The sequence below is a fragment of the Eubalaena glacialis genome, chromosome 5, assembly GCF_028564815.1.
Source record: "Eubalaena glacialis isolate mEubGla1 chromosome 5, mEubGla1.1.hap2.+ XY, whole genome shotgun sequence".
In the NCBI taxonomy this organism is placed as follows: Eukaryota; Metazoa; Chordata; class Mammalia; order Artiodactyla; family Balaenidae; genus Eubalaena; species Eubalaena glacialis.
Window position 1 is genome coordinate 37,310,356 of NC_083720.1, and position 27,752 is coordinate 37,338,107.

At 40.0% G+C, this 27,752-nt stretch overlaps 1 protein-coding gene across 1 annotated transcript in view; it reads right to left on the reverse strand.

Moving 5' to 3' along the window:
• Positions 1-27,752, reverse strand: part of STK32B (serine/threonine kinase 32B) — a 341,842-nt gene that overhangs the window by 108,093 nt on the left and 205,997 nt on the right. The window contains exon 4 of the mRNA XM_061191226.1: positions 10,039-10,212. Coding sequence (XP_061047209.1) covers positions 10,039-10,212 — 174 coding nt within the window. The remainder of the gene's footprint in view (positions 1-10,038; positions 10,213-27,752) is intronic.

Consider the following 27,752-nt stretch of genomic DNA (forward strand, 5'->3'; position numbering starts at 1 on the left):
GAGTAAGGCCCTCAAATATCATCATCATCTTCTTCATCTTCATCATGACCTTCATCATCACACCATCATCATCACCATCATCATCATCATCAATATCATCACCACCATCATCATCATCACCATCATCAGTAACCTTTGTCACAGAAGATCACATTTATTGAACACTTACTAGGTACTAAGTTTAAACATGCAACACACATTATTTCAGTTCGTTCTCTCAACACCCCAGTGTAGCAGAGTATTAGTTTCCTGCAGCTGCTGTAACAAATGACCACAAACTTAGTGACTTAAAATGACAAAATTTATTACCTTATATTTTGTATGCCGGTCAGAGGTCCGATGGAAAGTCAAGGTTTCAGCAGGGCTGCTTTCCTTCTGGAGGCTCTTGGGGAGAATCTGTTTCCTTCCTTTTCCCAGCTTCTAGAGGCCGCCTGCCTTTCCTCGCTCATGGCCCCTTTCCCCATCATCAAGGCCAGAAAAGAATGGACTGAGGGTTGAGTCCTTCTCACACTACATCCCTCTGACCTCTTCTTGTGCCTGCTCTTCCACTTTTAAAGAGCCTTGTGATTCCATTGGGCCACCTGGATAATCCAGGGCAATCTCCCCATCTCAAGGACAGCAGATGAGCAACCTTCATCCACTGGTACCCTTAATTCCCCTTTGCCATTGAACATAACATGTTCACGGGGTTCAGTAATTAGGATGTGGACATCTTGTGGGGAGGGCATTTTTCTGTCCACCACCATTTTTGTCTACAGGTGATAAACCAGAGCTTCAGAGCAATTAGATGCTGTGCCTGAGCTCACAGCACGGAAGCCTCCTCTATCTTAGTGGAATCCAGGCTTTTCACCCCTGTGCTTTCCTGCTCTTTGCTCCCGAAAACAAGGAGCTACACTTGCTGAATACTTCATGTGTGCCTGACACTCCACCTGCATCACATCATTCTGTGGGCGATCGCTCCTCTTGTTAACAGAGAAGCAGACTCAAGTCAGAGACGTAATGGACTTCCTCAAGGTCTCCTGCGGCTGGACCACGATGTGAGAACTCTCAGCACTACTCCTTACAATGGGAGAGGTGGGCCAGGACCCTGCCCACATGCAGGAGATGCCCTTGACCCCTGCCCTACTGTCAGGTACGGAGTCTGGTTTCTCCTCTTCACAATCTCATTCCCGGTGTCCCACCACTTTGGTCAGAGGTTGGGACTGTTTGTTTACAAATTCCACTGGTCATCAAATGGGACCCAAACTGGGAGCCAGAGAGAGCAGGCTACTGCCCAAGACTCAGCCAAAGCCACTGAAGCCATGGGTTAGGAAATCGTTCACTTTCACTGCCATTACATGAGGGACAAGCCTTTGCCAAAGATGACGTGGGATTAGCAGCCCGGTCATATTTCACCCCTCGGCACAATCCCTGTCCCTACAGCTTAGAGGCATTTGATTTTCCAATAAACTGATATCGGCCACTGAAAACCAACACCCCACCTCACTCTGCACACAGTTCCCTGGGAAATGCATGTAGGCCATGTTGCCAAATTATCAGGAATTAAGACAGTTTCTGTTTCCAGAGTTCAGGAGGCACAAGCATAAGGGAGTGAGTCTATTTACCAAAAAAAAAAAAAAAAAAAAAAAAAAATCATAAACACACAAGCATTCCAAAGTAAGGACAGGAACGCTAGCCCCATCAGTTCGTGCAACCCAAGCTGAAAACTGGTGCTGCCCCACAAGATAATGAGCAACTCATCTGGCAATGCCAAGGGCTTCAGGGATGGAGAAGGTTGAATATTGCCACAAAAAATGGAGTTATATTTGTATGTGAACACAACAGCAAAAGGTATCACCTTTTCCTGAGAGTCAGTCACATGATTTTTCCTTCATAAAAGCCTGGGTAATAGAAAGATTCTATGTGTAAATATGATTAGAGAACTTGACTGCCAATTATTATCAGTATAGAGACAGGAAGAGCTTGGTGACTTGAGGCGTCCACTTAGTGTTTGCTACCAGGCAAGTAATTTATTCCCTATGAGACTCAATGTTCCCACCTGTAAAATGGGGCTGATAATGGGCCCCACCTCTGTTGGCTGGTGTTGGGATTAGGTGAGATCATACCTGCAAAGTACTTAAAACAGAGCCTGGCACAAGCAAAGTGCTCAGCAAATTTTTATCTCCATCATGGGTACAGCATCTTACAAACAATGATTTCTATTTTGTTACCTACCAATCACAGGTTTCAAATATGGGGATGATCCACTGCATTTAAATTCTTACTGTACATAAATATGAACAAAGCTGTTTCAAGCCTGCCCTAGTGAGTAATCTCCTTCTCATACCATTCCCACCCAAAGACACACAATGCCAAAAATCTCATGTGTGTGCGTGTGTATGCACGTGCTTCATTTACTTTTTACCTGTTAATATTTTTAAATTAAGTTGTCCACAGGGAATATGAATGGTGAATTCAAAGTGGAATTTTGAAGCATATGCTGTAAATAAGTGAAAATCCTCAAAATAATGGGAGAATTATTTTTCACTTACACACTTTTGAATCTTTTGAACTTTATAACACGTACACATACTCTCTATTAAAAAATAAGATCTGGACTTAACCCTAACAAAACCCATAGCAAAAAAAAAAATTTACTTCTTTATTTTCTCAGCTTATTCAATAAAGTGACAAAAATTTGTAATAGGGAAGAACTTTGTATTCTACTACAGGTTACTCACTAAAGGGATGTTAAAGTATGCATAATTGTCCATCTCTGGGAACCCTGCCTCCCAGGTAACGGGCATTAAGCTAAAATACCTTTGTTTAGCTCACAGGAAACATCCTGACCAGGCCCACCTATGAATGACAGCAGCAAGGAGAAAATGAACACATCCCCTCCAGAGGCTGACCAGAACCAGGAAATGTTTGGCTTTATTCCCTCCCCTTTTAGTATAAAAGAAGCCTGAATTCTAACTCAGGCAAGATGGTTCTTTGGGACACGAGTCCACCATCTTCTCGGTCTGCTGGCTTTCCTAATAAAGTCACTCTTCCTTGCCTCCACAACTCATCTCTCGATTTATTGGCCTGTTGTGTGGCGAGCAGTATGCACTTGAACTCGGTAACAAAATGATAAACTGTATATAACTTAGCATTTGTATACTTATTTTCTAGACAATTTGTAGAAATGAGAAGTGGCTTTGAAAAGCTTGCTCTTCTTAAAGATAATGCTAGTTTAAAGAAAGGTGCTTGCTAGTGTTTCAGGATTGAACTATTATTTTTCCTAAAGATAAGAGGAAAAGATTTCTGACAAAGTCCATAAAGAAGCCCTCAAATAAAATTTATAATTAGCTTTAATGATAGAGAGGGCTTCACAAATATTTGACTCATTAAGCAGATATTTTCTCAAGGCTGAATTTCAATAAACAACTCCAAGGCAAAGCTGAAGATGCTTCTCATATATCTGATGAGATTTCTGCCCTGGAAAGGAAGCCTGTGAGTCTGATGAAGTGAAGGACCGCTGGGATTACAAACCTTTGAGACTGTGAGTTAATCTGCATGTGATGCAGGTTCAGGGCTGGAAGCAAAATAAAATGCACTATATAAATAATCAGACTTCATTGAGAGATTTTCCCAAGGGAGTAAAGGACACTGCCCTAGGACTTTCAGGAATTTTCAGACCTCAGTTTGGTAGAAGTAACCTCACTGGTGAAAATTTTTCTTCAAAAGAAGTTTGAAAATGTTGCCCCAAACCCACTTCGATTAGCATTTAGATCACTGCTCTGTTCAAAACAGTGAACAACCTTGCTGTTTACAGGCTCACATTTATGTGATTGGATTGGGTCTAAAAATAAAAGACAAGGGAGAGAATTACTGGTGCCGTGAACCTCACCTGAGCCAGGAGCTCTCTTCAAATCTGCTCATTTCCCCCAAATTGATAGATGTAATGGAACAGCACCTGCCACTGACCAAGGAGACTCCAAGAAGCCTTTATTGTTCATTTCCTTTATTTTTCTGATGAAAGGTAGTTCTTCAAAGCACTACTTTATGTATCAAAAGAATTATGACTACATATTGCAGTGGAACTTGGAGAAATTTTTAACATCAAACATGAGATTTCAAAGGAATTTCATGCTTGTGCCTGGCTACTTTGGGCCCCACCAGAAGTTTTCAAAAGGCTGACTCCTCAGATATCAAGGGATATTTGGGCAGAAAAGTTACAGGAAGCAGTGCAAGATTTGGGTAGTGACTTATTGAATTTGAACTTGTATTTTCAAGTAATTTCAAGTAAGGCATGTCTTTCACTTCTTTCTTTAGTATTTCTTCATTGATTCAACATGTAGTTATGGAGCACTTCCTCTGTGCCGGGCAGTGAGTCAGGGGTGACCTCAGGCTAGGGGCGTCACCACCAGAAGCCTTCCCTGCTTCATGGGCACTGCTGGAAGAGCCTTCCTCAGGGGCGGTTGTGAGGAGTCAATGAGATCCATCCATGCATATTTTTATGTTCAGATGTGCAAGCACCCTCACTCATATAAGTGTTTTATAAACAGTTCAATGCAGAAAGCCAGGATAGCATATGCTCATCAGCATGGGATCTGGGGTCAGAGTGCCTTGGTTTGAAACCTGGTTCCATGACCTGCCAGCTGTGTGCCAGAGTGCAAATCACCCAATTGCTCTGAAAAATTAGGATAATCCTAGTACCTAGCCCATTTGATTGATGTGCGAATTAAATGAGATGATATTTGTATGTATATGAATACACACATATGCATATATATGCACACACATATGTAAACACACACACATGCGTATATGTATGTATATATATATAGTTTAAAGTACTGCTGACACACAAGAGCTTAATAAACTTGATTCACTGTCGCTGTTGTTAGTCATCTGCTTTTGTATGACCTGGCCCTTCTGGGTACCTAGTCCAGTAACCAGCTCTGGCTGAAGAGCACCCCGGGGAGGTGCCTTCAGTGAACGTCATTCTTGATTACCAGTTGGATCACATCACTCCCAAGCTTCAACCCATCAATGACTGACACGAGCCGGAGCCTCAGGAAGTGCTCCCTGCCGAGCTGACCAGCTCAGGCTCTGCCCACCCAGGCCTCTCAGTAGGAGCCTGTCTGCCCAGTGCCTCCAGCGTTCCTCTTCTCTGGGCTAATATCTATTTGTCCTACAAATCACATTTGCATGTCCCAGAGGAAGCCTTGCCAGCCTCCTCTGTGCCCCCTGCTCTGCCCCCCACCTCAGTCTGGGCTGGGTGCCCTCCTCAGAGGTCCTGCCCGCCACTGTGTGGTGTCCTGTCCTGGGTCCCCTCTCCCCCTCGGACTGCAGTAATTTGGCCCCTAGAGTGGTTGTCTCTTCCACCCGGGGAATCTGCTCAGGTGCAGGCAAAGGGTCCCACCCATCATTTTCTTCCCGGGGCTGGCACACTTCTTGGCCCAGAGTGTTTTGAAAGAACGAAGGGCCAACTCAAGTGCTCTAAAAAGTAAATCTTCTAATTGTTTTAAGACAATGATTTATTTTGAACCCACAATGGTATTTTCCTGCTTATGTACTTTCAAACTCACTGGGTTATACTCTGAAATACCTTTTATTTTCTACAGATCTACATCATCCTCAAAGGATGGAGATTTGTCACCACTAAGTATAAATGAACACTTGGTTTCAAAATCAATTCCCCCAGATGAAAGAAAGAGGAATGAGGCACCTAAAAGACCCCAGGCACAGTTAAATCCTTTATGAACTTTTTCTCATGGAATTTGCATCTCATGGAATTTGTGAAGTAGGTGTCATCAGGCCCATTTTACAGATTAGGAAATGGAAGTCCAAAAAGCTAAGTCACATGTCCAAGTCCACCAAGATGGAAAATAGAAATTCTTGGCAATTCAACTCAGGCTTGCATTTGTGGAATGATTCTACCACTTGCAAGTGTGGCTACTTGGAAAGAAGCAACATTCATCAGTCTGTATAAAATATGGCATTGACAGTGTCTGGTACATATGCAGTAGGGGACTTACATATTCAGCTGTTGAATGAATACAAAACATTGCACAACATTATCCTATATCCCTATGTACAATGTGTACAGACACACATAATTTCAAGTCTGTACATACATACACAATGAAAAAGAGATTTATTGAACCATAAGGGAGGGGGAAAAAAAACCCTGACTCAAACGTCTGCCAAGTCTGTAAGTTTAGAAATGGTAAGGTAATTCCATTTACTTTTAGTGGATTGTTAAAAATGTCCTTACATTGTTGGATAGCTCCTTTTCTCTCAGGTAGATCTGGAATCTGAGGGCAGATGACCCCACATAGAGCAACATAAAAACATTTGTTGAAGTACAATGAAATGGTTCTAAACCACCATGCTCTTATGTGACAGTTCCATTTTCCGCCTGGTCTATCGTCAGCTCTGCTCTGGGATGTTGGCATCTGTCTCACCAAGGTCCACATGACTCAGTGTCTGGGGAGATGTAGGCAAATAGATCATCTATTACACACTAGCGGAGGAACGACTGTGATAATGGGTGAATGACACTTGTACAATAGGTTGGTAAAGAACTCGCTCCTTTCATTGCCTTCAAAGATGCCCAGCCAGCCCACAGAGGCTACTCTGGTATAGGGCGACCTTCCTTAACAAATATAGCACAGTGCTTACAAACCCAGATTCCACAGCCGGAATGCCTGTGGGCAAAAGCTAGTCAATGACTGTGTGAATGAACAATGGACCTCATTGTAAAGGGACCTGAACAGTCCCTTTACTCCTATTCGACCAGGGCTGCGGCTGCTGCTGCTACTATTACTACTACTACTGTTACGACTGGAACGACTACACCTCCTCCTCCTCCCCTTCCTCCTCTTTCAACCTCTCCTCCCCCTCCTTCCTCGTCTTCATTTGCATTTTGTTATGTTTGTTACTATTTGTGTCAAAATTATACAGGGGAACAGTTCCAAGAATCAAATTGTGCTGAAAGTTTTGTTACAATATAGCAACAATCCCTATCACTTTCTCCCTGATTTCTCCCTCTCCATCCATTTATCTCTCCCAGGCTATAATTTTGGTATTTAGCTCCTTATCTTGAAATGACCGCTGTACAGGACTCCTTGACTTTTCAAGTTCCGGCTCCATCTGCTGGCTCCCCACTATGGAAGACGAGTATGTAGCAGTCTTTCCTTCGTGTGTCCCCACAAGGCACACTCATCTTCCCATTTCCTCACTTCCCCTCATGGGGTATTATTGTATTTTTGGTTAGGTCAATTTTTAGGGGTTAGGTGATTATGGTTAAGCATGCTAAGCAGAGATGATTCATGTAGTAAATTGTATGATATGCAATGTCCTGTCCAACACTTTCATTCCCTGGAGTTAAAAATTATCTTCTATTTATTGCTGAGTTTTTTCCCTGAACTTCTCATTTATTCAACTTCAGATTCTTTGTCAAATAAATATCTCAAGGCAGCCAGATGTCTTAGGAATTCTATCAGCTCGCTCTTCCTGAAGAAGTTTCTCCCAGGGACTTCTGATCCGACTCCAATCAGAACTGGTCATGGTCTACACCGCAGGCACAGCTGACATCCTTGACCCACCCATCATCCGGAAGATTTCCCTTGCCTCTCTCTTCTTTGCTGGAGCTCCAGCTTTCCGTATTCCATTTCTTCCTCCTTGATTTAGTCTTTCATTTTAGTGGAGTCCATGTCATTTTCTAACAGCTACTTGAGAAAAGGTATATGAGAAGTATATTTTTTGAGACCTTGAACTTGTGAAAACGTACATCTCACATCTGATTGATAAGCATGTTTCCACTGCCTTCTGGTGTTTGATAATCCCAAACTATTGTTCTACAGTGCAAGCTCATTGGATCCAAAGTTTGTTTTGATATATGTCTGTTTCTAGTCACTGTATCCTTTGGTGGACCCTTCAGTCTGGAAATTCATATATTTCAGGTCCAGGAGATTTTTATTTCATTGATGATTTCTTCCCCTATGTTTATGTTTTCTCACTTTTCTTTCTTCCCTCCCTCCCTTCCTTCCTCCCTTCCTTCCTTCCTCCCTCCCTCCTTCCCTTCCTTCCTTCCTTCCTTCCTTCCTCCCTCCCTCACTTCCTTCCTTTCTCTCTCTCTCTCCCTCTTCCTTCCTTCTCTCTCTCTCTGATATTGAACTTACTGTACTGGTCCTCTAATTTTCTTTTTGTCTTTTTATTCTACTGTGCATAGGATATCTTCAAGCTTTATCTTCCAACATATTTATCTTTTGAATTTTTCATTTCTACATTCATATTTTTAATTTATAAGAGCTCTGATCTGATGTTTGTCCTTTGAATTTTAAATACACATAGTACTTCTTATTTCACAATTGCAAAAATCTTTTCATCCCTCTGAAAATACTGACCATAGTTCTTTTGATAGTGTCTTCTCCTGGCAGGGTCTCTGTTTATTCCAAGCTTTTTTTCTTTTTCCATTTGATTGCGTGGCTCTCACTATTCATGTTAGAAGATTTCTCTGGATGTCTGATAATCTTTGGTTGTCACTAACTTAGTTGGGAGTTTATAACAAATGAGCAGGGCTTGCTGACCCTGAACTACACTCCAAGGGTCTTGGGGAAATTCTGATGTCTAAATCTCTTTCCTCTTGGCTCAGCCAAACCCCCACTGAAATCATCCAGGTGTCCAGCCTGGAGGAGGAAGGCCTGAGCCCAGCTGGAAGTGGGGAGGGTGTGTTATCTGAGCATCTGGTATGGATGCGTCTACTTAGTCGTGCTATTTTCAGTACCATATCCCAACTCAAGAGGCTTGATGTCTTTCAGTCCAGACCCTCTCTATTTATATTTACTCTCTTGAGGGAACAAACCTTCGGTCTTCTGCTTGGAAGAGGAAGGGACAGCCATCCAGTTATTCAGGATGGGTAAGCAGATTGGGGGTTCTCAATACATCTTAAAAGGCTTTCAAACAATGAACCTCATTTTAGCCTCTCTTTTACCCCCTCTTCCTCTTTCCATCGATACTGATGACTGTCCATTCCTGAGCCTTGGGGGGGATTCTTTAGTGCCTATCAATTCATGGTTCTTCCCAGGGACAACTCAAAATTCAGTTTCTGGCATCCTAAGCCATTTACTACTCTACATATTCTTTCTAATCCCCCTCCCCACCATGTTTTGCTATAGTCTCCTCTTTAGTTTTCCCCATCCTTGTGAATTTACCATTTTTCAAACCCTCCTTACTGTCATTTTATGGAGATTTTAGAAAGGAGAAACTGTAAGTGTGTGTGTGCACGTGTGTGTGTTTCATCTACCATCTTTACCCTGAAGCTCGAGTTCTTGTCTTTCCCAAGTCCTCCAAAACTGTATAAGTTAGAAGAAGATCCACTAGGCACAGTGCAAGACGATGGGTGAACAGATTTGGAGCTACTCACGCTGGCCCCCTCCTCTGTGGTCAGAGAGAAGACTTTATTAATGAAACCACTGCTTTCTGAAGCCTCTCGCTGGCCTCCTGCCTCTGCAGTCAAACTTGCCTTGCTCACCAGGTTGGATGTGGTGGTGCTCTGCACAGGCGGGGAGAAGCAAAGGCCCTGAGGAAGCAGCAGAAACTCAGAGCTTATATCCAAAGCCCAGAGCCAGCACTGAAGCCTCCCAAGAGGAAGAAATCCTCCATGATGCACAGCATTGATTTCAAAGTAAGGAAAGGAATAGAGTAGAATCCCTCACATTCCCATCTCATGCCACTGTGACTTTTCTAACCTGACGCTAGAGGGACAGAACATTCCAGCCTCCCAAAGACACACCAGAATGGAGAAGCAAAGGCCAACCACCAGCCACGTCTCTAAGCAGTGGGGTACCAAGAGAGGAGGTTACACAGGCAGTGGGAGTGTTCCACCTCGATGCATGTGACAAGGGAGTAGGTAGAGAAGGTAAAAGCAATAATAAAGCTGTTCTGCTTTTTATGATCTCCATGTACTGCCACTTCTAAAGAATGTCAGTGAGAAAATACTCTCGATGGCTGCAGACTCCCCCCATCACACCCTACCCCCCAGCATCCCTCCAGCAGCCTGGTTACCTGTGGATGATGTGATACCTCTGCAGATACTCCAGGGCCAGGGCCAGCTCGCAGATGTAGAGCTTCACGGCCCCCTCTGTGAAATGTACATTCTGTTGCAGGTGATAACGTAGGTCCCCTCCCAGCAGTAGGTCCACCACCATGAACATGTCCTCCTCGTCCTGGAAGGAGTACCTAGGAGCACCGAGGGGCAGAGAAAGTTAGGGTTGGAGATGACTCCAATGCCCTCAAGACCGATGCCCCCATTTTACAGAAGAGCAAAACTGAGGCTCAGAGAGAGGCACTAATGCTGCCCAAGTTACAGTGTTCTATGACACAGCACCAGTCCTCTGGCTCACAAATGGCACTTGAACCAATACTGGACTCCAACATGTTACTTTGTTTTTAGTACACGCTTTAATTAGATGTTGTCAGGACTTAAGTAGCTGGTTTCCAAAGCTGCAGCCCCTTCTCCACTCATTCCCCTGTCCTCCCCACACATGCCGCTCCCCACAAGGATCTTGTTTATGCAGCCCTTGAAGGCAGTGATGCTCTGGTAAGACACACCCAGGCTTTAAGGGAACTGGCAGTTTCTACTCACATTGCTTCTCAGAACCCGGCCAGAGCCCAAGCCCTGTGGAGAGGCCACGAGAAGGAAAACCAAGGCGCTCTGTTCAAGAGCCCCAGCTGAGCACTCAGTGACAGCCAGCGCCAACCAGTAGCCGCGAGAGTGAGCCACCTTGGGAATTTGGATATTCTGCTGCAGTCCCAGCTGACATCACATGGAGCAGAAGAGCCGCCCCGATGAGCCCAGTCAACTTACAGAACATGAGATAATGAAATGGTTGTATTTTGAGCCACTAAGGTTTTGAGTGTATTTTCCCCCCAAAGCAACAGAAATTACACTTAGGCCTTTTAAGGGCTGAAGCACCAACATAAAAACCCTGAGAATGGCGTTAAACAATTGTAAACTAGAATCACGTCATAAAATGTTGTCACATTCCATACAGAACCGTGAACTGTAATAAGGGCATCACAGAATGACAGGATGGTGTCCTGGATGCTTAGATCTATGTCTCAGATCCTCGACTATTAGACCTGGGCCAGCCAGGCCATTCCCCTCGTTCGACAGAAGAGGGAGGAAGGACCTCAGTGAGCCACTGTCAGGGTGAAAACAAGACTCAGACCCGCCACTCTCATCGAGCTCTTACAACCACACGCTGCTGAGACGCTGTTGTAACGTGTACTTGCTGTGTTTCCCTGACCTGGGCGTGCGGCCCTGAGGAGGGGGCCTGATTCGGCCACAGGGGAGGTGGCAGACCATGTGCTTATGGGATGAGGGATTCCAGGGGTGGAAGGAACCTTAAATGCCATCTACTCCCACCAGCCCTGTATTACAGAGACTGGGATCCAGAGAGAGAAGAAATGGCTGCCCAAGAGTCACAGTTCTGCTTGTATATCTCACCTGCTGTTCATACGGGTCAGAATCAAAGCAGGGAGGAGGGGGGTGATATATTGTGACCCCAAACTGTAAATTTACCAGATGTTTACAGAGTACCTGTCCTGTGACAGGCATTGGGTGGTGTGCTGGGGACACTGGGACAAAGCAATTGTCCTCACTCTGAAGGGGCACACAGTCCCCTGGGAGAGAAGGGCTAAGTCAACAGTCAGTGGTCATGCAGGGGGACAGGGCTCTAGAAGTCTCTCTGGGGTGCAATGGGCATGTGGAGGGAGGAAGTCAGCTCTCCAGCAAGTGAGGTGGGTGGAAAGGTCTTTGCAGATGAAGGGTACCCTGGGTCTGGGACACACAGCGACTGTGACCCAGACAGAAGGACAGCATGAACCTTCTGGTGCTGGGAGTCCAGGACTCTGTAGGGTCTTGGGGACAGCACCTCCCATCCCCCCAGTTTCAGCATCTTAGCCACTGCCAATCCAAGGGTGATGATGCAGACCAGCTTCTTCCATTCTCTTTCAGGCTCACTTCAGGGCTGGAGCAGTGGCTGCCTGCCCAGGCAGGAAAGAGGTGGTCCAGGGGCTTGTAGGGTTGTCCAGGGCCACCTGGAGGGCACCAGCTGGACTTTATATTTGGTTCAGGACAAGTATAAGCTGTCTGGTGCGTGATCACTGCTCCAATTGATGCATTGCAGGAGTTGGATGCTCGTGAAGATGTTAAAAAATAAAGCTTGCCCGGGAGCCTTGCCCAAGGTAGGCTCCCCAGCCTGGAGGCACTGGCCTTTTCCAGACACTACTTTTTCTGGGTGGACTATCTGGGCCCATGCGAGGATGGAGAGAATCAAACAAAGATGCTCTTGACACACTGGAGCATGGAGCAGGTAACCAAGGGCCTCCTTAGCGAGCACTGTAAAAGCCACGCTTCAATCTGTCTTTCAACATGGTCATAGCCATCTGTATTAACCTTTTCTCCTTCATGGGAATTTTAGAATAAATGTATCTGGTTTCTTGAAAAACTCTGACTTTTGTTGGAATTATGTTGAATTTACAAATTAAAGAGAATTTGCCTTTTTACAATGCTGGAACTTTCCAACCTTTCCATGAACATGAAATATCTATTTATTCTGGTCTTCTTTTTAAGTTTGTCAATAAAGTTTTATAATCTTCTACTTAAGGGCCTGGCATGTATGCATTTTTTTATGACTTTAACTTTTTATTTTATATTGGAGTATAGCTGATTAACAACGTTGTGATAGTTTCAGGTGCACAGCAAGGCGACTCAGCCATACACATACATGTATCCATTCTCCCCCAGACTCCCTTCCCATCCAGGCTGCCAGATAACATTGAGCAGAGTATTCTGATATTTTAAAATAAATTTTATTGCTATTGTGAAGATAATCTTTTAAAGTAAGGTGTACTAAATGGTCATTGCTAGGGGAAAATACACTCCGGAATTGCTTATGTTTATCTTAAATCTAGCAGCTTGGCTGACCTCTTGGTTATTAGTTCTAATACCTTTCTTATATTTTTTCCACTTATTATATGAAGATGATTATGTATTCTACAAAAAACTGCCATGTTTATACTCTTGCAATCCTTATGCTGTTTACTTTTTCTTGTTTTATTTTACTATCCAGGACCTCCAGTAAAACATTGATTATAAGAGGTGATGCTGGGCATTTTTGTCTTGTCCTGGAATTTAGTAAACTGTTTCTCCATTAAGTAAATTGTTTGCTGTAGATATTTGATGGATATCATTTATCCAGTTAAGAAAGTTACTTTCTAGACTGCTAAGAATTTTTATCGAATGGGTTCAAAGGTTTTATTTTATTTTTTTTAACATTAAACTGTCTTTGCATTTCTAGACTAAACCTTACTTGATAAACACACATACATATATGTATATCTACGTGTATATATATATATACACATATATATGTGTATCTGTGTATTATATATAACATAATAATAAATAAATATATAAGTATATATTTATAATATATATTTTAAATTTATAACTTATATAATATATTATATATAATATAATAATGTATAATAAATAAATATATATATAAGTATATTATATATAACATATACTATATATATATGTATATATATATATATATTTTTTTTACTGGGTTCAGGTTTATTCATTTAGGATTTTTGCATCAAACGTTCCAAGTGACACTGGCTTATATTTTCCTACCTTTGTCCTGACCCTGTTTTGGTATCATGGTAATACTGGCTTTGTATGATGAAGTGATTTTGTTTTGTCTATGTTCAAGAAGAGTGTACAAGAGACATCTTGTGCTTGTAGAAAGTCTGGTGTCAAAACGCCCTCCATTCCCCCACTTATGATTCACTTGGGATTTTCCCTCCTCACTTAAGGCATGCCTGTGGGAGCTGTCTGATGATTCCCACTCTTTCCTCTCAACAAAAGATGAGAACTTGACTAGAAAGTTTACGCGCGTCCTCTGGCCACTGGTGTTGGTTCATCAGGCCCCCTCAGAGTGCTCCTGGGGTCAGTGTGTGGATGAGGAAAGAAAAGCCTCTTCCTCTAGGTGTGCTCGGCTAGAAGCTGTAACTGAGGCTGTCTAGATCCTGTTGCCCAAAATGAAGATAAGACCCATCTGTAGAGTGAAGCTGCAGAGAGTCAAGCAGGGCTGAAGTTGAAAACACAGAGAGGCCCTGCTGGAGGTGAGGGCTCCAGCCTGGGCGGAAGAGCGGTCTGTCCCTGAACTTCCTATTTACATGGGCAATGACTGTACTTTTTGATTTAAGCTACTTAACACTGTGTTTCTGTCACTTGGAATTGAAAGAGTCATCTGATGCATCTTTCCACGTATTTGCTACTGGAGATAAGGGTTTAGATGCTCAGAAAGAAATGACAGGAATCAGCTGTAATACGCTCCTACAGATGCTCAATTTGTATTCTAATAGTTGATGGACTATTGAAATGCTATGTTAATGACCAGTGAGTTCTTGCACCCTCAATTCACAGCTAAACTGTCAAAGGGCATCTCATTCAGTATTCCATCAGAACTTTTTGGAGGAGCAACATGAATTTTCAGGGGAGAAACTTGCAGACCAGAATGAATTCTAAAGAGAAAATCCAAAATGCAAAGATAACAATAATTTAGGCAATAACTCAGATTACGGCTTTTTCTCGCTGCAGATCCATCGTCACCCTGGGCCATGGACCCTACATTCTCCAGGAGACTCAATGTTATTATCGGAGAACAGAGAATGACCTTGCCTTGATCTCTCTGTAGTTTTGTGCCGTTCCACAGCTCTGTGCCATTGCCTCTTTTGCTTCTTATTGGACCGGAATTATAATTACGTTCTCATGATGCTGTTGCATACTGTCACGGAAGTGATGGAGATCACAAATGAAAAACCTGCACTTGATTGCAGTAATGCTGACCATGGAGAAATCTGGATAATTAGGCTCAATATGCAAGATCAAAGAAGGTCAGGAGCTGGGATGGCATCAGTCCTGGCCTGGACATTGACATAGGCCAACATGAAGAAACCAACATCCTTTGGGTTTTTAAAAAAATGTATTAATTTCCTACCTTATTCCAAAACGGATTAAAAGTGACTTGCAAAATACATATAACATAATACAATTAAAAATAAGTAAGCCACAGACCAAGTCAAAGAATAATAAAGCAATACCAGAAAATGGATGCAGGCAAAAATACCCCAATCCATGCCCAAAGAACTTGCCTGCTTGCCTGAAGTAGGCCATCAATGCATTTCTAACCTTCCCAGCAACAAGAGCAAAGTGAGAATCATGACCAGCTTCATGATTCAAGGGTCAAAGTGAAAAAACAAATCAATTGTTTATTTTTATGTTTCATATGTTTATTGCTGGTGCAGAAGCCAGAGGGAAATCTCTCCCACTGGATTCTTATAAAGACGGCATTCTGTAATGTGGTGATCAATGAGCTATATAAAATAGCTCTGAACAGAGTTGCAAGTTTAACGGGATTTTTGTATGATGTTCCTCAAGATAGACTGAATGCATCAAAGTCCAATTCCGTAAAAGCAGTGCTACATGGGGCAACAGCAAAGTGGTCTGGGCGTCATGCTCACAGGTGAGCTTTCTTAATAAAAGAAATGCTGGTGAATGGCCTGAGGGACTACTTCACAAATATGAGCTCATGCACACACCAACAAACACTCAGTAGGCTTCTACTATGCATCCAGCCCTGTGCCAGAAGCTGGGATACAGTGGGAGAAGTTGTCCCAATAGGTCACCTGAGTTTGGGATAATCCTAAGGGGTCTGGAGTTTGATGTCCTGTGCCAGGACAAGTGCCCCCTGATGAGCCATTGCTGCATTTCCATTTTTTGCCCTTGGCCATGGACTTAACAGTCCCAAAGACACTCATTGTTGTCACTCTCTCATCCCTACCTGCTCCTTCACAATGCTCCCTAATCCCACCTCTCTACTCTTATCCATCATCCCCTTCCCAGTTTAGAGCAGTGGTTTCCAACCAGTGTTCCAGTGGGGACATCTGATGACATCCGGAGACATTTTTGGTTGTCACACTGGAAGGGATGCTACTGGCATCTAGTGATTAGAGGCCAAGGATGCTGCGAAACATCCTACAATGAACAGGATGGCCCCATGACAAAGAATGATCTGCCTCGAATGTCCAGTTAGAGCATCTCCAGCGCTCCCTCTCACTTCATCTCACCTTGCCCAGTACCTGGTCTCTTCAACCAATGGTGTGTTATTAATGGCTGGGGAGGCATGGAAATGAAAGGGACCTTCTGCAGGAAATCCTAAACCGTCTTAGTCTTCCAGCAGCGCAATGCCACTTGCCCACTGGAAACAAATGCCTTTCTCTACTTTTCCTGAGGCAAAAGGAGTCAACTGCCCAGAGATGACTCCGTGGGATGGTCATTCTGGAAGCCCTGGCAGCAGGACAAGCCACGTGTCTCCAACATTCACCTCCTCTGTCCTTAATCTGTCCACCCACAAGGACGAGGAGCCGAGCGTCTCCTAAGACCATTTTCTGTCCAATTCAAACTTCAAGGGGGAGCAGATAGAGAGGGGGGCTCACCCACCATGCTCACTTCCAGCGATTCTCAGAGACTTAATATCCAGCAAGAGAGGAGCTAGAAATACCCTCTAGACTAAGAAATCCAATAATGGGATGCTGGGCCTTCCGTTAGCTCATATCAGACAAATAAAAAGGAGCTTATCAAACCTGAACTGTGCTTGATACATATGCCTTTAATAACATTCACAGTAATAAGCTGTTTTAAAAATTTTTAATTTGACTTCAGCCACAAAAGTCATCAAGCCATTCGAACACGCTAGCCCTCACTGTTCTCACACTAGGCTGATTGTGGCCCTGTCTCTGTCCCAGGAGATTACTGGTTAGTTTCCATCTGCCGCCTGTAAGCCAAGTGCCATCAAGGGGAGACTCTCAAATGCCATCCGGCTCCCCGGGCCAAGGTAGTTTAGGGCAGGAGAAATTGTGGGATGATGCAAAGGCAAGATGCAAGTCCACGGCCCTCCCCACCTGCCAGCTACACAGTGGGATTTGCAGACCCTAAAGTGTCATCTCTTTGTGTCAGTGCAGGACACTGTTCTTGTGGCTTAATGGTTTAATTTATAGATTAAATCTGTGCTCGCTTCTGCTTACTTCTAAAGGTTTTGCAGTGTCAAACAAAGTAAGACTGATGGATGCGATGGAGAGGAAAAATGTGGAACAAAGGAGAGGCGAATGTTTTGTTCACATGGACAAACTGATTTTGAGCATTGTTCAACCTCCTTCACAGGACACAGCTACAAAGGCAATGCAGAACAGACAACCCACTCTCACTGTCTGATTGAATGAGATGGAGCCAAACATCTCCCCTTGGGCTGAATTCCAAAAGAAATGTATAATTTGCATTCTTTACAAAGAGGAGGCATGGAGTAAGAAATAGGAAGCAAATAATGGTAATTCACACTTGTGGAGTGTTTCCTATGCACATTCCAGTATTCATGAGAGATACTGGTCTGTAGTTTTCTTTCACTGCACTGTCTTTTAAAAAAAATTTTTATTTATTTATTTATTTATACAGTAGGTCTTTGTTGGTTATCTGTTTTAAATATAGCAGTGTGTACATGTCAATCCCAAACTGCCAGTCTATTCCTCCCTTCCACCCTTCCCCCCGGTAACCATAAACTCATTCTCTAAGTCTGTGAGTCTGTTTTTCTTTTGTAAATCAGGTCACTTGTATCATCATATTTTTTTTAGATTCCTCATATAAGTGATATCATATGATATTTGCCTTTGTCTGACTTACTTCACTTAGTATGATAATCTCCAGGTCCATCCATGTTGCTGCAAATGGCATTATTTCATTCTTTTTAATGGCTGAGTAATATTCCACTGTATATATGTACCACATCTTCGTGGACATTTAGGTTGCTTCCATGTCTTGGCTATTGTAAACAGTGCTGCAATGAATATTGGAGTGCAAGTATCCTTTTGAACCATGTTTTTCTCTCGATATATGCTCAGGAGTGGGATTGCTGGATCATATGGTAGCTCTATTTTTAGTTTTTTGAGGAACCTCCATATTATTCTCCATGGTGGCTGTACCAGTTTACATTCCCAGCAACAGTATATGAGGGTTCCCTTTTCTCCACACCCTCTTCAGCATTTATTGTTTGTAGACTTTTTAATGATGGCCATTCTGACTGGTATGAGGTGATATCTCATTGTAGTTTTGATTTGCATTTCTCTAATAATTAGCGATGTTGAGCATCTTTTCATGTGCCCCTTGGCCATCTATATATCTTCTTTGGAGAAATGTCTATTTAGGCTTTCTGCCAATTTTTTGATTGGGTTGTTTGGTTTTTGGATATTGAGCCACATGAGCTGGTTGTAAATTTTGGAGACTAATCCCCTGTTGGTCGCATTGTTTGCAGATATTTTCTCCCATTCTGTGGGTTGTCTGCAAATCAATCAGTGTGATACACCACATCAACATATTGAAGAATAAAAACCATGTGTTCATCTCAATAGAGGCAGAAAAACCTTTTGACAAAATTCAATACCCATTTATGATAGAAACTCTCCAGACAGTGGGCATAGAGGGAACATATCTCAACATAATAAAGATATATGACAAACCTACAGCTAACATCATACTCAATGGTGAAAAGCTGAAAGGATTTCCTCTAAGATCAAGAACAAGACAAGGATTTCCACTTTTGCCACTTTTATTCAACATAGTTTTGGAAGTCTTAGCCACAGCAATCAGAGAAAAAAAAGAAATACGAATTTGAAAAGAAGAAGTAAAACTGTCACTGTCTGCAGATGACACGATACATATGACACGATACATATACATAGAGAATCCTAAAGATGCTACCAGAAGACTACTGGAGCTCATCAATGAATTTGGTAAAGTTGCAGGATACAAAATTAATACACAGAAATCTGTTGCATTTCTATACACTAACAAAGAAAGATCAGAAAGAGAAATTAAAGAAACAATCCCATTTACCATCACATCAAGAAGAACAAAATAACTAGGAATAAATTTAACTAAGGAGACAAAAGTCCTGTACTCCAAAAACTATAAGACGCTGATGAAAGAAATCGAAGACAACACAAACAGTTGGAAAGATATACCATGTTCTTGGATTCGAAGAATCAGTATGGTTAAAACGACTATTCTACTCAAGGCAATCTACAGATTCAGTACAATCCCTATCAAATTACCAATGGCATTTCTCACAGAACTAGATCAAAAAATCTTAAAATTTGTATGGAGACACAAAAGACCTCAAATAGTCAAAGCAATCTTTTTTTTTAAAATATATTTATTTATTTATTTTTGGCTGTGTTGGGTCTTCGTTGCTGCATGCGGGGTTTCTCTAGTTGCGGTGAGCAGGGGCTACTCTTTGTTGCGGTGCACGGGCTTCTCATTGTGGTGGCTTCTCTTGTTGCGCAGCATGGGCTCTAGGCGAGTGGGCTTCAGTAGTTGTGGCACATGAGCTCAGTAGTTGTAGCTCACAGGCTCTAGAGTGCAGGCTCAGTAGTTGTGGCACATGGGCTTAGCTGCTCTGTGGCATGTGGGATCTTCCTGGACTAGGGCTCGAAACCGTGTCCCCTTCATTGGCAGGTGGATTCTTAACCACTGCAGCACCAGGGAAGTCCCCCAAAGCAATCTTGAGAAAGCAAAACGGAGCTGGAGGAATCAGGCTCGCTGACTTCAGACTATACTACAAAGCTACAGTAATCAAAACAGTATGGTACTGGCACAAAAAACCAGAAATACAGATCAGTGGAACAGGATAGAAAGCCCAGAAATAAACCCACGCACCTATGGTCAATTAATCTACAACAAAGGAGGCAAGACTACACAATGGAGAAAACAGTCTCTTCAATAAATGGTTCTGGGAAATCTGGACAGCTGCATGTAAAAAAATGAAACTAGGACATTTGTTAACACCATACACAAAAATAAACTTAAAATGGATTAAAGACCTAAATGTAAGACTGGATACTATAAAACTCTTAAAGGAAAACATAAGGCAGAACACTCTTTGACATAAATCACAGCAATATCATTTTTGATCTGTCTCCCAGAGTAATGGAAATAAAAACAAAAATAAACAAATGGGACCAAATTAAACTCAAAAGCTTTTGCATAGCAAAGGAAACCACAAACAAAATGAAAAGACAATGCACTGTCTTTATCTGCCTTTGGTATCAGGGTAATACAAGTTCATAAGTTGAATTGCGAAGTGTTCTCTTCTGTTTCCTGGAAGAGACTGTATAAAATTCTTTAAATTTAATTCTTTAAATATTTGTTATAAGTCTCCCGTGAAACTATCTGGACACGGAACTCCATTTTTTAGGAGCTTTTAAATTATAAATTCAATTTATACAAAAAAGATAGAATTACGTTAATTTTTTCTTGGTTAAGTTTTGGTAGTTTGTGGATTTTGAGGAATTGGTCCATTTCTTCTAAGCTGTCAAATTTATGAGTATAAAGTTGTTCACAGTATTCCTTTATTATCCTTTTAATGGCTGCAGAGCCTGTAGTGATAGCTTCTGTTTCATTCCTGATTTTCTTAATTTGTATCTTCTCTCAGTTTATAGTGTTCAGTCTTGCTAGAGTTTTATCAATTTTTTTTGAAGAACCAGCTTGTTGTTCCAATTGATTATTTTCTATTGCTTTCCTCTTTTCAATTTCATTGATTCTACTCTATTGTTTCCTTCTTTTTGCTTGCTTCGGGTTTATTTTTCTCTTTGTTTTTTAGTTTTTTGAGATCAAGACTAGATTAATTTGAGACCTTTCCCCTTTTCTAAGGTAAGCATTGAGAGCTATAAATTTCCCTCTCATCACAGCTTTAGCTGAATCCTACAAATTTTGATACGCTGTGTTTTCATTTTCATTCACTTGTATGTATTTTTATTTCTTTTTAGGCTTCTTTTTTAACCCAAGGATTATTAGAAATTTGTGTTTAATTTACAAGTATCTGGAGGTTTTCCTGTTGTCCTTCTGTTATTGAGGTCTAGTTTGGTTCCATTATGGTCATAGCACATACTCTATCATGATTTCATTTTTAAAAATTTGTTGAGGTTTGTTTTATGAACCAGGAGCCAGGTAAATCTTTGTGACTGTTCCATGGAAATTTGAAAAAAAAAAGTACTTTCTGCTGTTATTTGGTGAAATGTTCTGTAAATGTCAGTTAGGTTCTCTTGGTTATGGTGGTGTTCATTCTTTTATATCTTTGCTGACTTTCTGTCTAGAAGTTCCATCAATTGCTAAGAAGTCCCCAACTATAATTGTGGGTTTTTCTATGTCTCCTTTCAGCACTATCAAATTCTGTTTCATGTATTTGGAAACTATGATGATTGACCCATTTATAACACATTATGTGAATCATTTTAATATAGTATCCCATATCATATTACCATGTATATATTTTATATTTATAAAGTTTATTTATCTATTTCCTACCGAGAGATAAATTTCAGCACAATTGTTTTTACTTTTCCCTTGTTACAAGTGATGCTGCAATGAGGCTATTTACATATTTCTTCTTGTGCTCACATGCACAAGATAATTTATTAAACAAGCATGTATTGAGCACCAACCATATGTTGGGCACTGGTCTAGGTGCTTTGGATACATAAGTAAACAACAGAAATCATGTCCCTCTCTCTGTGGGATTATGTAAAGTGAACTAAGCAACTAGCACAGTGGGTAGAACATAGGAGGCCTTAGGGGGAGCTGGTTATAAGAATGAGCGGCTAAATGAATAAAGCTAACATCCTGATGTTAAACATACTGAGTGATAAAGGTGTATCACATCCTTACTCTTATAATCCTTACAATAACTACAGAGGAATACACAATTATACCTATTTTACTAAGGTCCAAACAGGCATCTTGAGAGTGTAGCTTACTTAACATCACACACTTGATTTATTTTTTTAAAAGGAAGAGGGACATTTTAACCAGTGGCAAATGGAAAGTTTTTCAGTAAATGTTTCTGCATCAGTTGTATATCTATGTGGAGAAAAATGAATTCTGACAAAGACCACATATCATACACACCTATCAATTTAAGATGGATTGTAGATCTCAATGTGTAATGTAAAACTGAAACTTCTAGAAAAAAACATGGGAGAAGATCTTCATGACTTTAGGATAGACAGAGACTTCTAAACAGGATATTAAAAGCACTGATAATAAGAATGCATTGATAAATTGGATTTGATTAAAATCAAGAACTTCAGTTCTCAAAAAACACATGGAATAAAAATGGGGCATAATGTTAACAACTGGGGATATGTTTAAAGCATATAAGTATCTTTGTAATATTTTTGCAATTTTTGTAATTTTGAAATTATATCCAAATAAAACTTGCCAACACACACACACACACCCCCACATCCAAATGAGATTGTTTTAACTTAAAATTTTAATGTTATACTCAGGGCAACAAGTAAGAAAATAACTCAAAGATATGTTAAAAGAAACAAGGAAATTAAAAGAGTATGCCAGAAAATATTTGTTTTACACAAAGGACAGCAGTAGTGGAGGAATAGAAGGGAAAAAAACACAAGACATATAGAAAAAAATAGGAAAGTGGTACATGTAAATACCACCTTATCGAAAATTACATTAACGTAAGCACTCTAAACAATACAATTAAATTGCAGAGATTGGCAGAATGTATTGTTTTAAAAAAATGATCCAATTATATGCTATTTACAAGAGACACATTTTAGATTCAAAGAAATAATTAGGCTTAAAGTAAAATAAACATACAAACAGTAATCAAAAATAGCTGTAGTGACTATACCATATCAGACAAAATAAACTTTAAGATAAAAACTGTTTCTAGAGACAAAGAAATATATTTTAAAATGATAAAGAGTCAGTCATTCAGGCAGATATATATATACACACACACACACACACACACACATATATATATCTTGTTACATATATATCATTATATATATAACATTATAAATTATAATATATCTTGTTATATATGTATATATAGGTATATACATATATATATACACAATAACAAGTTTTTATATATATAACAATTATGGTAGAATTGTAATGTTGGCTTAATATACAAAAATCAATGTTAATACCGTATGAATGGAGTAAAAGACAAAACCTACATGATCAGGTCAATAGCTGCAGAAGAAGAAGTTGACAAAATTCAGTGCCCTTTCATGATAAAAACAGTCAACAAACTAGGAAGAGAAGGGAAATTCCTCAACCTGATTAGAGTCATTTATGAAAAAAACACAGTCAAATCAGGCTTAATAGGGAAAGACTGAACGCTTTCCCCTTAAGATCAGGAATATGACAAGGACCAGCTCTCACCACTGCAATTGAATGTTGTCCTGGAAGCTCTAGTCAGGACAATTAGGAAAGAAAAAGAAATAAAAGGTAACTAGATTAGAAAGGAAGTAAAACTATCTCCATTCAAAAATTACCTGATATTGTATATAGAAAATTTTAAGAAATCTATTTAAAAAAACTTTTTAGAACTAATAAATACATTCAGTAAGGTCACAGGAAGGAGAATCAATAGACCAAAAAAAAAAAAAATACCAAATGTATTTCTGTATATACTAGCAATAAACAACCTGAAAATGAAGTTAAGAATACAATTCCATTTAAAATAAAAATTATTAAAAACATTTAGGGATAAACTTAACAAAATAAGTACAAGACTTTTACATAGAATACTACAAAACATCAGTGAAAGAAATTAAACAAGACATAAAGAAGTGAAAATGTTCATGGATCAAAAAACTAAATAGCAATATTCCCCGAGTTCATCTACAAATTCAATGCAATCCCTATCAATATGCCAATTGCAGCTTTTGCAGAAACTGCAAGCTGATACTAAAATTCATGTGGAAACAAAAAACACATAATAACCAAAACAATCTTTAAAAAGAAGAACAAAGTGAAGGGATTTACTCTAACATTTTCAAACTTATTACAAAGCTATAGTAACCAAGACAGTACAGTACTGGCATAAGGAGAGACATATAGATCAATGTAACAGAACTGAGAGTCCAGAAATAAACCTTTACTTTTATGATCAATTGATTTTGATAAGAATGCTAAGATAATTCAATAGGGGAAAGAAGTCTTTTCAACAAATGGTGCTGGAACAACTGAATATCCACATGCAAAAGAATGAAGCTGAACCCTTACCTGCCACCACACACAAAAATTAACTGGAAATAGATCACAGACCTAAATGTAAAGCTAAAATTTTAAAACTCATAAAAAAAAACATAGGTGTAGAGCTCCATAGCTTGATTATTGAATTAGGCAAAGATTTCTTAGATATTACACCAAAAGCACAAGTAACAAGAACAACAACAACAACAAAATAGATAAATTGGATGTCATCAAAATTTAAAACTTCAAAGCACACTATCAAAAAAGTGAAAAGACAGCCCACAGAATAGAAATTATTTGCAAATCATGTATATTATAAAGAACATTTATTTAGAATAAAGAACTCTTTCAACTCAACAATAAAAAGACAATCCAATTTGAAATTGGGCAAAATATTTGAATAGACATATCTCCTATAAGAAGATATACAAATGGCCAACAAGTAGACGAAATGATGTTCAACATCATTAGTTATTGGGGCATTTAAATAAAAATCACAACAAGATACAATTTCACACTCTTTAGAGTGGCTCAAAAAAAGATGGACAATAGCACGTATTGACAAGGATATGGAGAAACTTCATACGTTGCTGCTGGGAATGCAAAATGGTATATCCACTGGGAATAACATTCTGGCAGTTCTTCAAAATGTTAAATAAAGAATAACCATATAACCCAGCACTTCTACTCCTAGATATATACCCAAGAGAACTGAAAACATATGTCCATCCACACAGAAACTTGTGCACGAATGTTCATAGTAGCATTATTTATGATAGGCAAAAATTGAAACAACCAAAACGTTCATCAGCGGATGAATGGATAAATTAAATGTAGTAAATCTACACAATGGAAGATTAATCAGCCATAAAAAGGAATGAAGTACTGATACATGTTACAATATGGGTGAAACTTGACGCATTATGCTAAATGAAAGAAATTAGTCACAAAGGCCATCTATTGCATGGATTCCATTTTTTACAGAATAGGCAAGTCCATAGAGACAAAAAGTAGATTAGTAGTTTCTAGGGACTGGGGAGTATAGGAAATAAAGACTGACTGCTAATGGGTATAAGATTTCTTTGAGGGGTGATGGAAACGTCCTAAAATTAGATGGTGGTGATGGTCATACAACTCTGTGAATGAATTAAAAACTACTTAATTGTGCATTTAAAAAGGGTGACTTTTATAGCATGTGAATTTACATCTCAATGAAACTGTCACCAAAATAGCAATATACACAACCATGTTTAGTGTACTAAACCACTTGTGTAAAAAGTGGAAGAACATTTTATAAATAACACATATATTTTTCTAAAATATATGTGTTATTTATACATACTTAAAAGATCTCTGGAATTATATTTATAAGACTGACAACTGTGATCTGGGCAGGATCACTAGATGGCCTGGTTTCAGAACTAGAAGAGGGAATTTTCACTATATACCCTTTTGTATTATGAATCATATGAATATACCTATTCAAAAGTGAATACATTAAGTTCATCCATTTAAAGTGAAAGAAAAATGTGCAAGAGATTTGAAGAGGTGCTTCAACAAAAGGGGGGATATACAACTGGTATATATACAAAATATATAAAGAGTTCAGCCTCATTAGAGAAGTGCAAATCAAAATGAAAATGTGGTTTCTCATCACACTCAACAAAGTGGCTAAAATAAGAACTACGGACAATAGCATGAGTTGCTGGCTGTGTATCAGCCCTGACTCTCATACACTACTGATGGGAGTGTAAACTGGCCAAACACTTTGGAAAACTATTGGTAGTATCTACACAGGCTGAACATAATCCAGCAATTTCTTTCCTCTGTATATACCCAGCAAAAAATGTTCACCTATATACACCAAAATACATGCACCAAAATGTTCCTACCAACAGTATTTGATTGAGTGTGTTAGTTTGCAGGGATACCATAACAAATTTACTCTCTGACAATTCAGCAGGGTTGGAAGTCTGAGATAAAAGTGTTGACCTGAGGCCCCTCTCTCTTGGGCTTGAAGATGGCTGTCTTCTCCATGTGTCCTCACATGATTGTCCCTCTGTGTATGTCTGTGTCCAAATTTCTTCTTCTTATAAGGACATCAGTCAGATGGATTAGGGTCCACATTAATGACCTAATTTAACTTTTAATTACTTCTTCAAAGACCCTATCTTCAAATACAGTCACATGCTGAGGCTCTGGGAGCTTCAACACATTAATTTTGAGTGGACACAATTCAGCCCAAAACAATGAGTCTGATATTTAACCACAGATTCATATGCCACTTGGGCCTCCTCTTCTGTGCACTGCCTGTTGTTGTTCATCGTCCATTTATCTATATGGCTGTTTGATCTTTCATTAGTTATTTGTAGACACTGTTTACATATTGGAGACTAACCTTTTGACATGTGTCTAGGCTGACAATACCTTCTCTCATCCAGTGCTCTGACTGTTCACTTTGTTTCCTGCTATTTCTATGCATTAGCTTAAACTTGTTAATTGTGTCTTACTAACTGTCCCTTTGATCTATCTCCCCATGAGACAGGTGAGTTAAAAGTCTCTCACCAAATATTTGACTTCTTATTTTTCCTTATGATTCCAGCAATTTTTGCTTCACATATTTTTCAGTTTTATATCAGCATACAAGTTAAGAGACGTGAATTTTCCTTCTTATCATTTTGTAGTTTATCCTCATTATCCTGAAAAAAAGGTTTTTTTGCTGTGACATCAATTTTGATCTATATTCTTTTCCTGGTCTACCTTTTTACATCTCATTATGTATAGTTTTTCACTACCTTCATGTTTTTTGCTGTGACTCTTATAAATAGGCCATGCATAGATTTTTAAAATATCCAAACTGAGAGTTTGAGTATTGTTTAGTGAGTTCAGTATGTTTATATTTATTATAGTGACTAACTTTTTAAAATTTATTTATTCTTATTTTTGGTTGCGTTGAGTCTTCGTTTCTGTGCGAGGGCTTTCTCTAGTTGCGGCAAGTGGGGGCCACTCCTCATCGCAGTGTGCGGGCCTCTCGCTATCGCGGCCTCTCTTGTTGCAGAGCACAGGCTCCAGACGTGCAGGCTCAGTAGTTGTGGCTCACGGGCCCAGTTGCTCCGCGGCATGTGGGATCTTCCCAGACCAGGGCTCGAACCCGTGTCCCCTGCATTAGCAGGCAGATTCTCAACCACTGCGCCACCAGGGAAGCCCCGCAACTGATTTTTTGAATTACAGTTATCTTTGTGTTTAGTGCTTTCTGTCTACCATACTTTTTTCTTACTTTTTTCCCCTTCATATCTGCCTTCAAATTCACTGATTGAGTTTCTTTAGTTCCCCTCTTGGCTATGTATCCTATTTCTAAACTTTTAGTGCTTACATTTAAATTTTAACGTCTGTACCTTACTTAACATGGTATTGAATTAAACAATATTTCTACTTTCTTTTTGAAAAACATACAAGTAATATGTTTTACTATGATCACCTCTTCTTCCATATCTGTTATGTTATTGTTACCTAGTCTTTTTTAAACCTAGTTTTTAGAATTAAATTTTATTTATCTTAACCTTGTTCTATTTGTTGTCAC